A 13,780-nucleotide genomic window follows, 5' to 3' on the forward strand; every position below is an offset into this window, starting at 1 on the left:
CTTTTCACCTATTCCTTTCCTTTTACTTCCCTTTCCGCACCATTTTTTTCTGTTCCAATATTTCCTCTTCCCTTCCCCTACCAACTTCCTTATTTAAAGTCGCAGTGTATGTAAAAAAATTTTTAGTATCCCTAAACACAAAGATTCACAATGGTAACCTTGAAATGTTAATCAGATCAATGATATGGAAGGTATCGATCATTATTATAAGTTTAAATTGACAATTTCCAAATTTTTCCTACAGGATAAAAGTGTGTCATTTTTTAGTCATCCCACAATTGTGACTAATCAATTCTCTAAATATTCATAAAGACAACAATTTTAAGGGTACAGTTGTGATTCGGACATAAACATTTTTGCATAGAGTCGTTTTAAATTTTTCTTAACGTTTCACTTGCATTCATTTATACAGTGCTTAGGATCCGGATCCGTTGGATCTGCAAAAGTTTGGCTTCCTGGATCCGGATCTAGATTCGAGAAAATATGTGGATCCACAGATCCAACCAAAAACTGCAAAAAAATAAAATTTTAATCTTGAACCTAAATCTGAACTATTGAAAAATAGAGATTATAAAAAGTTCCTGATTATTGGATGGTGCATCAAGTTTTAGCATAAAAATAAGCGCGAAAAAAACCAAAATTGAAATTTTGAAATTTTGCTATGTTAACAAAAATTTAGTAAATTTAAAAAAAAATAACCTGGATTTGGATACGGATTTGGATCCAGATCCATTTAAGACAATATCGAAAACTTAACCATATTTACACTTGAAATAATGCTTCAATATTCTTGAATATTCTGTTTATTTTACCTCCATTGTCAGATTTTCAGAAGGAAACAGAATATTTCCCTTAAAGTATTCAATGGTTGAATCAATCTCTTCATCAAGTTTTGCAACTTTGGGTGCGGAATCCACAATCTCAACCGACTCTGAATAAGTTGTTAAAATTAATTTAACGGATCACAATGTGACCCGTTGTCAAAACCCTATTTTTTCAGAGGTCCGTATAATATCATTAAATATCACATTTGGGATCTTGTTTGAAAGTACATTTATTGGCCTGAAAATACACTTTCTGTGTCATTGTGAAGTTTTGAAAGTTTGTTGTGTCTGTGTACTACACTTAAGTTATGTGAAGTGCATTTGTGGTGTTACGCGATGTAAATATAAGAAATCAATATTTAAGAGATAATTTATTTGAAAAAATAAACATTAAACACTCCCTTACACTTAACATTTTGCGATATGGATTTTTCTTCTACTATTTTTACATCATACTTCCAATTAATTGTTTGTTGCTATGCAAAGACCATCCTGATACAACGTAATTAAAGTAAATGAACACCTGACAATTTTCGCTTTCTGTCTATATTGTATATCCGATGCTCCTTAATAAACATTCATATAATAATACGATATTTTGCATTGCTATAAATATCAAAATCTATTTTTTATATATTTTTTAACTTATGACAAATCAAAAGTGTATAACAAAAAAACAAAAAAATTTGACATTACATTTCATTTTCAATATTTTAATTTTCGCTTTAAAGAAACTTAAATATCTCAGTGCACATTTAAACATTATTCATAATATTGCCAAAAGTCTATTGTTAATTATTGATAAATAATAAAGATGGATAATCTACACTACTATTACACAATTACAGAAAAATACTGGGTTTTTGATAGCCTGCACCCCACCCCCAAAAAAAAGAAATGATTAAATAATTTCAAAACATACCCATAATTTTTTTTTTAACCCCTTTTTCCACATTTTTTCATGTTTTTCAAAGCTTTTTTCACCAAAAAATCTGAGTCAAATACCAGCTAGGTGTTTTTAACACCTGCTTGTTAGTCAAGAATCTCATTACTAACATCAGAAGGAAGTCAAAGGTTTTTCAGATCCATTTTCCACCCTAGTTTATGATATTTTCCCACTTTAGTTAACATTTTCAGATTTTCTGGATTCATGAATTCATTTTTCTAAGAATTTGAATGAATATCTGCTTGATAAGTTGATACTCATTACTAACATCAGAACGAAGTTTAAGGTGTTTAAGGTTTTTAGATCCCTTTCCCCCCTATGGCATATTGTATATTTATTATATTTATTCTATGGGTTTTACTCGGAATTTTTGGTGAAAAAGCTTTAAAAAAAATTGAAAAATGTTAAAAATGGGGGAATTTCTTTCCAATTTTTTATTTTACTTGGAAGAAACACAAATGATGCCATTATGCAGAATTTCATTCAGATTTCTCAAAAATTGAAGATAGGAGTCCAAAATGTATTCAAATTGGTCAAAGATACACCCCCCCCCCCTTTCTCGTTTTAGGGACTGTAATCGTGGCTACAATTGGCCCTCCATTAATAGAGTTGAATGTCCGATCTACAGACATTTTGGTCTGATCAAGAAAAGTTTGTTATGATGTATGTATGAATATAAATCTGTGCAGTTTCATTTCAGTAATATTTAAACAACATATTACCAAAAATAGTTTATGAATAAATTGATCGTCATTGTGGGAAATGAGTGTAAAGATTACAAAAAATGCGTTCAATATGGAAAGGCATACCTGGTGAATATTTGCAACTTTATAATTATAAACCATCGGGCGTCCTAAATCAGATAACATTTTAAAATTAAGGTATTAAAAAAGCTTTTTATAAAGAACTAGGTAAAGGGCCCGGCGTTGCCCGTGGAAATAAATGGTTTAAAAAAAATTGGATTTTTTTTAGCCTTTATCACCCTCCCGCCACCCATAAGTGTCCACAAAAAAAATTCTGCCCAATCGGTCCAGCCGTTTGGCCGGCTATAGGGAACATATATATATATATATATATATATATATATATATATATATATATATATATATATATCACTCTTGTTTTATTTTATAGAAGAAAATTTTTTTATCATTTGAGAGGTGTATTATGTATGAATCTAACCAATTTTAGGACACATTTAAGTATTTTTCCAACACTTATTATGTTTTTTGAATTGGTTCTCATATAGTTTAGATTCGTGCAATATACACCTGCGAAATGATTAAAAATTTGCCTCTCTTAATAAGAAGCTGCAATAAATATGAACAACTTTAAAATTGTTGCAATTTATAAAACAAAACAAAGGTCTTCATCTCAAAAAAAGTAGACTTGTTCTACAAATTGTTTATAAACCATTAAAATTGTATGCTAATGTTGAGATAAAAAAAAACAAAACAAATATGATAAAACAATGCTCATCAGTCAATATTATAATTGTCCAAATAGTGAAACCTACTAAAAAAATTCACAACTTCTCCAACCAAGAAAAATGATAGGAAATGAATTCCAAGAACAATATGTTTTTGGACTTACAAATAATCAATTCAAAAGTTTTTAAAAAAATTGTCTGCGGCCCCCTTTATGATTTTTACAAGGCAGCATTTTAGGGATTATTATTTACTACAATATAAATATTAAAAATTATATCTTTATAGTTCTCGAATTTAGGAAAGGAAATAAAAAAAAATTTGAGGGGGGGATGGGAAATCACAAATTTGTACTATATACACCCCTGAATAATTGCATATCATTACCATGCTCACTGATAACTGGTCAAGGTGGTGATAAATGTCAGTTTGGTATTTTGATGGTATATATGTATATATAGAAAAATGCCATTAAAAGTCTGATCTACACTGCCCATTCTTAAGAACTCACCATTCTGATCAAATTTAACATTTTTCATATAGTGTTGGCTTCTTTTGTCCCCTCGAAAAACTTGATCACAGCCCGGAACCACACAGATGACTACAATAAACAATGTCTATATTTTAATTGGGCAATAAGTTTTTCCAGTTAAGGGTTACCCTATTAAAGTAACAAAGTTAAAGGAGACATAAAAGAGTAAATTTAGTGAGTAGTATATACTTAAGAAATAAAAGTGCATATTTTGTGCGCTAATCAGTGCTTAGGATCCGAACCCGTAGGATTTTGGCTTCCTGGATCCAGAACCGCAAAAATAAACAGAATAACGGATCCGGATACAATGGGCAAAATATCAACCAAAAACTAAAAAAAAAATGTACTCTCAAAGCCCAAATCTGAACTATTAAAAAAGAGATTACAAAAATTTGCTGATTTCTGACTGGTTGATCAAGTTTTAACATAAAAATAAGCGAAAAAATAAGACCAAAAATTAAAAAATTTTGCATTGTTAAAAAAATTCCGTAAATTTTGAAGAAATAACCTGGATCTGAATCTGGATCCATTTATTCCCAGTGCGGATCCAGGTTCCTGATTTGGTTCCGCGTCAAAATTAATTGGATCCTAAGCACTGGCGCTCACTTAACCCGAAAGTAATAAATTAACTTAATGAAATGGCGATACTTTTGAGTTCATACCGACAGGGGAGTATGGCAAAAAGTCCTTTCTAGAAACTGTGTTGTAAACCAATATTTTTGCATTCAAGTCCAGGGGTGTTTTTTTGCAATACAATTTTTTCTTCAACCCCCAACACAACTCCTCCCCCCCCCCATGAATTTTATTTATTGGTTTTGTGAATTGAATTCAGAAAAAGAAATAATTTTGGTAAAATATATCAGTGAAAAAAATCGCCTTTCTGTTAATTTTTACATTTTTCCGTCAAATTAACTAAAATTATTTCCCTGAAAAAATAACACTCGTGTTCAACACAGTAATATTTATATTCTAAAAAATGTATGTGGATAAACCATGGCGCAACTAGTTGGGGTGCCCAACTTTATTATTACCACCCCCCCCCCTCTCCTGCTATCATCCAAATGGTCAAAAGATCATGATAGTATCATGATCTTTTGACCATTTTGGCTTAAATTTTGCCAATTAAAAAAAACCCAAAATCGTTCTTATGAGCTTTGAGCATCATTTCTAACATAATTTCTTTTATTATTTTCTCTTATTTTAAATTTAAAAAATGTATTCTCACACAAAAAGTCTGTTATCATGTTACATAAAATGTTATAAAAACTGCAACCTAAGAAACAGCAAATTAATATAACAGACTTTGAAGAAATAATAAGGATTGTGTCGGACTATTAGGACTTTTGCAGGCTTTATACGTCGAAGTACAGAAGTAGGCTCCAAACTGCCAAACAAAAGAAGAATGATTTAATATTACAGACAGACCAGAGACAGTAACAGAGCTACAATTATGTGATCATATCAGGAATATCAATGAATAAAAAAGACAAAAGATGAATTACAACAAAATATTGTTGACTGTAGTGTGGTACTTCATACAGTATACAGTGTATACTGTATGAAGTACCACACTACAGTCAACGTTTTTTTTCTTCATATTTAATATTCACTACGTTTATACTATACACGTAAAGAATATGAGTATGATTAAGCCTGGGACTAACAGACACTAAGAAATACATAAAAATATATTTAAAAATCAGATGAACAATATTTTTTGCGCTTTGTGCTGTTAAAAGTATTTTATTTAAAACTTAAGAACAAGCGAATCTCCCTAAAAGCCAAGAAATATATTAATAACAAGAATTAACCTGATTCTCTCACAGTAGCGGCCATACTGTTAGGACCACTGTCCTTTAGATCCTTAAAATATAAATATTCTTTAAAGGGTTCATCCTTAATCTTAACGAGATATTAATTAAACCTTAACGAGAAAGTTCTGAAACCTTAACAAGCTAATAATTAAACCTTGGAGGTAGTAATAAAACCTTTATGAGATTGTATTTAAACCTCGAGGAACTAGTAATTAAACCTGGACGAACTATTAATAAAACCTGAGGAGTTAGTAATAAAACCTGTATGAGCTAGTAAAAAAAATCTCGAGCTTGTAGCTAAACCTTGCTTGAGGAATTAGTAATGGAACTTTTACGAACAATTAATTAATGAAATCTAAAGGAGCTAGTAATTAAAATTTTACGAACTATTAATTATAAGTTGACAAACTAGTGATAAAACCTTGATAAACTATTAATTAAACGTATAGGAGCTAGTAATTAAACCATGTGAAATTATTACTTAAACCTAGGGGAGCTATTAATAAAATGTAGATAAGCTAGTAATTAAACCTTGACACACTAGATATTAAACATTGATAAGATAGTAATTAGATGAGATATTAATAAAACCCATTAATTAAATCTTGATGAGCTAGTAATTAAACTATGACGAGCTAGTAATTAAACCTAAACAAATTAATATGAAAGTGTCTTACAGGGAGTGACCGGCAATGTATTGTGATTGAACTGAGTTGAGTATGCAGCATTGAATTAAAATCTTTTAAGGATTCATTTGAAACACATAAAATGTTTCCACAATGTATTTTACTGAGTTTGAGTGCAAAGTCGACTCGAAAGATAATCGATGACTATAGGTTGTAATATCTGAATGATTTGTTTGAAATTAAATTGATTTTTTTACGGTCTAAGTCGTATGTTGCAATTTTCTCAATTTGTATAGACGCCATTTTAATCGGTATGAGACGTCTTTAACAATTTTCTCCTTATAGACGCAACAAATAGAAGTAAGATTAGTAGCGATCAAAAGCGCCTTTTTATCGCATTAAGCCTATACCCCCTTTCATTTTTCGCGAACACTCCCTTTAAGTTTAGTAAATATACGTCGTAGACAGACGCGTACAAGGGCCCGGCATTTGTGTAGGGGGTGACTATAATTTGAGCATTAAAAAACCATTTTTTGAAAAAATATTGATACCTTTTTTAACTATGTTAAGGTAAACAATTCAATCATGTGTATTATGCACACTTTCACATTACTAGTGTTAATAAATTAAATATGTAATATTCTCAAGTGGATTCATCACTCTCTGTGGTGTACGCTTCAGGGGTTAAAAATTGAGATGGAAACGTTTCTTAAAAAATATCTATATTTTCACAGGATTGATAAAAATCAAATACATAATGTAATACATATATACACTGAAAGCAGTATCAATTAAAGATTTATTAATGAAACTTTTTTAATTAAGGGCAAAAGGGAGATTTTTAAAAACCTTCATATCTCCATTTGAAGCAAGAAATGCATGAGTGACTTTTGTAGAGAAACCACAAATAAAAATTATCAGTTTTCATGAATTTAATGTAACACTTGATCGGACAAAGCTTTGTAGGGTATTGTAGTGAATCAGAATTGAAATTATGTCTGCAGTAACTTTAAACCTTTCAATTGATTCTATATTAATTAAACTGCTTTGTAGGTTAGTGAACTTTAAAGTAATGAAAAAAAAGTTACAAAATGATTAAAAAAAAGATAATGTAAAACTATAATAATACTGCCTCCAAAATCAAGAATCCTAGTTTTATTCAACAAATTGTTTTAATATTTATACATTTAAAATACTATCCAGTATGCAATGTATAATGTAGATGTAAAATTAAGAGCCCCCCCCCATAGGGGGACACATTTAGGGGGGCTGGCCAGGGGGGGGCATTCATATAAGGGGGGGGGCGAGGGTCTGCCCCCCCCCCCTCGTACACCACTGGACTTGTAGAAATGTTTCATGTCTCAAATGAATCATCAAGAATTGTTCCATATATACTATATATTCAGTTCAACCACCATACATTGCTTACTTAAATCTAACATTACGCGGGTGCGTCATGGCATACCATTTTTGCCCCCCCAAAATTCTTGATCCAAGGAGCATAATATAAAATGCTAAACATCCCACTCATAATTATGGCATATTTTAATCTAGATCAAATGTGTCAAAGTTCAGTTTCAGACCATTGACAGATTTCCCATTGTAATTTTTAGCAATATGCTTGCACTGAGAGGGGCTATTGCATAAAACGCGGGCGCTGCCATTATGAACCTCAATTTTCTGAATGCTTTCAAACTCTGCTTTGTTTAGTAGTTGCTTTAACCCAGCATCTATGGTCAGCATGCTAGCTCCACCTATTTCGTTAAGCATCAAAGTACACTTAGCAGTCTTTAAAGAAGCCTGATTTACAGAGAGAGAGGGAACAGAACCCCCTTTCGAAGAATTCCCCTTTAAGTGGTTGACCATGCTTTCAGGAGGGGGAAAATATTCTTCTATGATTGTGTAAGACTTATTGGTGTTGTTCTCTCTGTCTCTGTAACGAAGCTGCATCAGGTGTCCAACAAAAATTATTTGCGTCGAGCAGTCAATCCATTTCCTATATTTATATGCTTTTCGCTTCATTGCTTTATATTGCTCGCGGTACCCCATTGGAATATCTCTATCAAATGTAACCCCTTTAGGTAGATTCTTAGCATATTTAAGGATTTCATTTCTTTGAAAACTATTTTGAAACTTGACTAGTATTGAGGGCAGTCTTTCCCCCCCATCCTTTCCCAATTTGACAACAGACACAATAGTGTATGAAATTTCAGTTGGAATGGACAGTTTAGATAGAAGTTCATTTACAGCGTCTTTTGGATTTTCAGCTTTCAGCCCAAAGATAAGCAAATTGTTTGCAACCTTTTCGTTTTCAATAGACAAAGTGTACTTGTAAGCAGACAGATGACTGGTCTTATTCTTATCCTCTATTTCATTGACAATGTCCTCTTTCATTGAGACCTTTAAAGATTCAACAGTTGATTTAAGTTCGGACATGTCTTCTCCTTGGGAAGAGACGATACTATTCAGGGAGTCATATTTATTGGAGAGACTAGAGACTTCATTAGCTATCGGTTCGAGTTTAGAATCCAGCCCAGCTATAATTTTCTGGTTATTCTCTTCGAGAATAACCTTGTATGCGTCGGCGCTTTTGCCAACAGCTTCCCCAATAAGTTTTTGGACATCCTCAGAGTCCATCTTAGGCTTCTTAATAGACTCCACGGAACTTTCGGCTTTTCGCTTGTTAGAGGTTAATCTCCCAACCTTTACAATTTTAAGAATGGTAGAATCTTCAGAGTTGTGCTTATTATCTACTTTCCAGTCTGCCATTTGGACTAGCCCACCCCTTATATTCAGGTTATAATATGGAGGTATGCATATAAATAAGCTTTTTCCATATATCTAAATTATGATAGGCCTATGTATTGAAAAATGCTTTTCGCTTTTTATTAAGGATGTATTAAGGATGAAGTGAGACAAGGCTTCACGCCATCCAACAATTTAACGCAATTTTTGACTTCGCTATTGATATTTGGAGGGACGCTACATCAAAAATTATATTATTGCTCTTCGTTCAGAACCTTTTTCTCAACTAAAGAATACTAGGAGTTTAAGTGGAATAAATCGATCTAATCCGAAAAGAACCTGAGCCCTAGTGGTGAATGCTGGAACTTCTAAGAGATTCCTTCCTTTTATTTTTCTGAAAATAAAACCGTTAGAATTTGCCCAATCTAATCATATTTACACTATAAACATATAAACTAGGCAAATCAGAACGAAACATAGAAATAAATCCATTATAGAACTATTTTAGCTGCCAAATTGGACTTATATGATTCCGAATTTTGTTTGTACCATAAAGATACTGAATCAGTGTGCCACCTTCCATTAATTTGAATTTCTTCCTTGGTCATTCCATTATCAAATCCGCTGGAAACTCCGCCACCTTTGGAACTTTTTTCAGAATATTTAAAAGTGAACCCTGCCTTCTCCAACATCTTCTGTGACCCAGCCGTTGAATTGGATCTACAAAGACTAGTTCTTCCATCAGCCACCTGAACTGTTGAAGTCACTTCCGATCCGTCGACTATTCTTGTAACGTCTCGATTTCTGATACGAAAATTGATAAAATTTTTGTCCTCAATTCCCGAATCACTGAAGTGTAACCCAAAACGCTTGAAGTAAAGTCGGGTTAACCTGACTGAGCAATAGTCAGTGTCCGTACTATCTAAAACTGCAATATTACCGTTATGGTGTTGATCATTCTTGGCTCCCGGAAAATATATTGTTATATGAGATCCACGGTCCGTAAAATGAAAAGCTTGCAGTTTTGAATAACAATCAAATCTACAAAATGTTTTAAATTTGATAATTTCTTTGAACACTGATCTGAAAAGTTCTCCATTAATCAAATATATGTCATGAAGAAAAGGAAAAACAAATTTATCGATCAATACTCGAATAATGGCCGAATCTATAATTTCAGGTTTCTTAATAGGCGGTTTCTGCAGAGCTGAAAATCTTTGCCCTCCTTGAATTAACAGTAAAACTCGACCATAAAAAACTGTGTCTATTCTGTCTAATATTTTTTCTAACCATGATAGAGCTGGTCTAATATTACACCAAAATGAATAACTAAAATTCTGATCTCCGGCATACCCTAGAAACATCTCCAGATCGTTCCTGGAAAAACTGGCAATATCCCGATTCATCTCTGCCAAAAACTTTGCGAATTTTCCGATCACCGACTTATAGTTTGAAATAGTCCCCTCTGCAAACGAATGATTTAATAAGTTATAAATTTCTCCAAGATCGGAAACTTTTTGAACTGCCGGCCTAATTTCACCCCCGAGCATTAAAGGGGCCGATAGGTTCTTTGAAGGAACTGTACTTTGTCCTGAATTAATATCCTGTGATAAGAGAACATAGTTCTCTCCTGAATGACTTTCTCGAATCTGTGTGCCTAGGATTGCCACATCAATTCTGTTCTGCTCAGATATTACTTCTTCCTCCCTGCCTACTGTCAAATAAAAGTTAGGAACATCCATTCTGAAACATGAAAACAGTATAAAATATAACTGAATGCAACATAGAAATTTACAAATCAACCATTAAACAATTGTCTAATTGATTTGATTTAATCAATATCGCAAGCATAGAAAAATTCTTTTTACCGAAAAAAATTGAATTTTTACAAGCGTTGGAAAGTGAAAAAACAGATTGAAAAATGTAGTATTTTGAAATGAATCTTGCTAAGTAAATTCCACGCTTTATAAAAGGCCAAAAATTTGAACTTTTCCAAATTGGCAAAATGACAATGCTAGTAACGTTAACAAAAGATAAAATATGTTTAATGGTTTGAATGATTAACTTTGGTGGAGGACAACACCAGTAAACTTCAGAACATATTAAAGTTTGAGCAAAAAAATCAATACCAGCTGTTCCAACTTGAGGAATCTTTGAAAAAAACTTTAAACATTTTGAATTTGAATTTGAAGAAAAACAATCCACAGTCGGAACCACGTTAAAGTAATTCAAAATGGCATCATAAGAAATTTTATCAATCGACCATTCATCAGTGCTGGAACTAAATTTAGAGCCTAAAACAGCTAACTGAATTTGTATAGAAGTACGAGGACTCCATATCGGAATAATTTTAATATTGTACTGAAACTCGAATTGTTTAATTCGTAAAACAACTTTCTGAATTTGAGATTTGCGTGAACCACGTTTCAAAAAAAAAAAAAGCGAAACAGCACTGTGAATCCGTCATCCAATAAATTATGTGATTCGACAAAGATTGAAAATAAACCGGTTGAGAAGAGAGAGCCTTCTCTACAGCAAGTAATTCTCTTAAGCCAGAAGAACTGAGAGCTTCGTATTCGTTAAAAATAAATTCTTCAACAATCTCAAAATTATCGTTTTCATATATAAAAGCACAATTGTCAGAAGCATCGGAAATAAACAATTTACAATTTTTGCGAAATTCTTCTTCAACAATACAAGTCTTAAAAAATTCTATTTCGGAATGTTCAAAAAATTTTAATTGCTGTATTAGAATTTTTTATAGAATTTCCATTGTACTTGAACATTATATTACGAAAAAACTTAATTTCAGATAAACATTGTTGGTCTAGCATAAACTTTACATTCCAGCCAAAATCTGTGACATGTTTACCTAAATAATGATGACAATGGCGCATGCAAGCTGAACAAACATTGCCATGAGATTTGGTCAGATCAGTAATCATTCCAATTAAAGCGGCAAAATCCACAGATTTAATAAATTTCCTTTCTTCGTACATTAAAATTATGTTCCTAATGCTCTCATCGAGATAATTAAGTTTATAAACAGGAGCGAAATACTTCATCTGAACAGTATCTATTATTACACCCAAATATTTGAGCCTTTGAGTAGGTAATAAAACAGACTTGTTCCAATTAATATTCCAACCACTGAACTGAACAATCTTAAGAACAAATTCAACATGCATTTTGCAAGAAGAATATGAATTCGAAATTATCTTTCCATCATCAAAATACATTGAAAAATAAATGCCAAGATTCTGAACAAAAGATTTTATAGGCTTGATCAACTGATCTACAATATAAACGGCATCACTGAACCCGAACATTAAAACAGTAAACACATAATACTGAAAAGTTCCATCATCTTCAAGCAACTTAAACCCAAAATATTTATACTGATCAGGGGCTAACTTTACATGATGATACATATCAGCTAGGTCGAAAGATGCCATAAATTGATTGGGTTCAATCAAAGGCTCACAATAATCTAAATTATCCAAATGTGAATGATGTTCAACTATTCTGGGATTTATAAAACGAGACATATCTAAAACCGGTCTTAATTTTATTTCTCTTGTCTCTTTGTTTAATTTTTCAGCAACTGATAAAGGATTTACAATTAAAGGAGCTGAAGAAACTCTCTTTATACGGCCTAATTTTTCCCACTCTTTAATTTTTTCTTTTAAAAATACTGAATGTTTTTTTGCACTATTGTTATTATCTTCTTCGTAAAAATGGTTAGGGACCTGGCCAGGTTTAAACTGCAAAGAAAGTCCAGAACTCAAAATATCTATCACTGCAGTTCCAGCTTTCAAAACTTCTGCATAAAATCGAACACTTTTAGTATTGTGAATACAATTTCCAGAGTTAGAAAATGAAAAACCTTGACTTTCAATTTTGTTTAAATTTTCGATTAAAAGATTGTCTTGAATTGAAGAATCTGAAACACTGTTACTAGGACTGGTTTCAAAGGAAATCCCTCGTGATTTCTTTGTATTGAAACCTGTAGTTGACTCAGTAATGCCCGAGTTCTTTTTCTTGGTAAAATCTAAACAAAATTTTGTGCCTTGAAATTATCTAAATGTTTGAATCACCTAGACCATTCTGTCCCTTGATATTATCTAAAAATTTGAATCCATTGAATTATTCAGCCCCTTAAGATTATCTGACAGTTAATATCCACTGGACCATTCTGTCCCTTGAAATTATCTATAAGTTCAAACACCCTGGACCATTCTGTCCCTTGAGATTATTTATCAGTTCAAATCCTTTGGACCGTTCTGTCCCTTGAGATTATCTATAATCAAATCCCCTGGACCATTCTGTCCTTTAATTTTTTATCTATAAGTTCTAATCCATTGGACCATTCTGGGCCCTTGACATTACCTATTGGTACAAAATCCTATGGACCATTCTGTCCCTTGAGAAATATCTATAATTCAAATCCCCTGGACCAAACTGTCCCTTGAGATCATCTGAAAATTCAAGTCCCCTGGGTCATTCTGTCCTTTGAATTTATCTATCAGTTCGATTCCCTTGGACCATCCTGTGCCTTGAAATTATCTGAAACTCCAATTTTTGGACCATTCATTTTGTCTTTTCAATTTATCCAAGTTCAGACCCCCGGACCATTCTGTCCCTTAGTTTTTCCTATAAGTTTAAATTCTCTGGACCATTCTGTCCCTTAATATTATCTATAAGTTCAAACTCTCCTGGACCATTCTGTCCCTTGAGATTATCTAGTGGACCATTATGTCCCTTGAGATTATCTATAAAAATCAAACTTCCTGGACCATCCTGTCCCTAATATCAATTAAATTTAATTTATTTATCTAAAAAAATTTTTACGCCGTCTATCCAATA

At 32.3% G+C, this 13,780-nt stretch overlaps 2 protein-coding genes across 2 annotated transcripts in view; both read right to left on the reverse strand.

The window, feature by feature from the left end:
* LOC111700448 (uncharacterized) overlaps window positions 1-1,417 on the reverse strand; it is a 32,847-nt gene extending 31,430 nt beyond the window's left edge. Inside the window, exons 1-2 of the mRNA XM_023471352.1 lie at window positions 1,348-1,417; window positions 813-931 (exon numbers count right to left, since the gene is read on the reverse strand). Of these exons, the coding sequence (XP_023327120.1) occupies window positions 813-931; window positions 1,348-1,402 (174 nt within the window). The 5' untranslated portion in view covers window positions 1,403-1,417. The remainder of the gene's footprint in view (window positions 1-812; window positions 932-1,347) is intronic.
* LOC111700449 (uncharacterized) overlaps window positions 1-11,600 on the reverse strand; it is a 47,995-nt gene extending 36,395 nt beyond the window's left edge. Inside the window, exons 1-4 of the mRNA XM_023471353.1 lie at window positions 9,664-11,600; window positions 5,541-5,592; window positions 3,709-3,798; window positions 2,580-2,623 (exon numbers count right to left, since the gene is read on the reverse strand). Coding sequence (XP_023327121.1) covers window positions 2,580-2,623; window positions 3,709-3,798; window positions 5,541-5,592; window positions 9,664-10,656 — 1,179 coding nt within the window. The 5' untranslated portion in view covers window positions 10,657-11,600. The remainder of the gene's footprint in view (window positions 1-2,579; window positions 2,624-3,708; window positions 3,799-5,540; window positions 5,593-9,663) is intronic.
* Between the last annotated feature and the right edge of the window lie 2,180 nt (window positions 11,601-13,780).

The sequence above is a fragment of the Eurytemora carolleeae genome, unplaced genomic scaffold (assembly GCF_000591075.1).
Source record: "Eurytemora carolleeae unplaced genomic scaffold, Eaff_2.0 scaffold369, whole genome shotgun sequence".
In the NCBI taxonomy this organism is placed as follows: Eukaryota; Metazoa; Arthropoda; class Copepoda; order Calanoida; family Temoridae; genus Eurytemora; species Eurytemora carolleeae.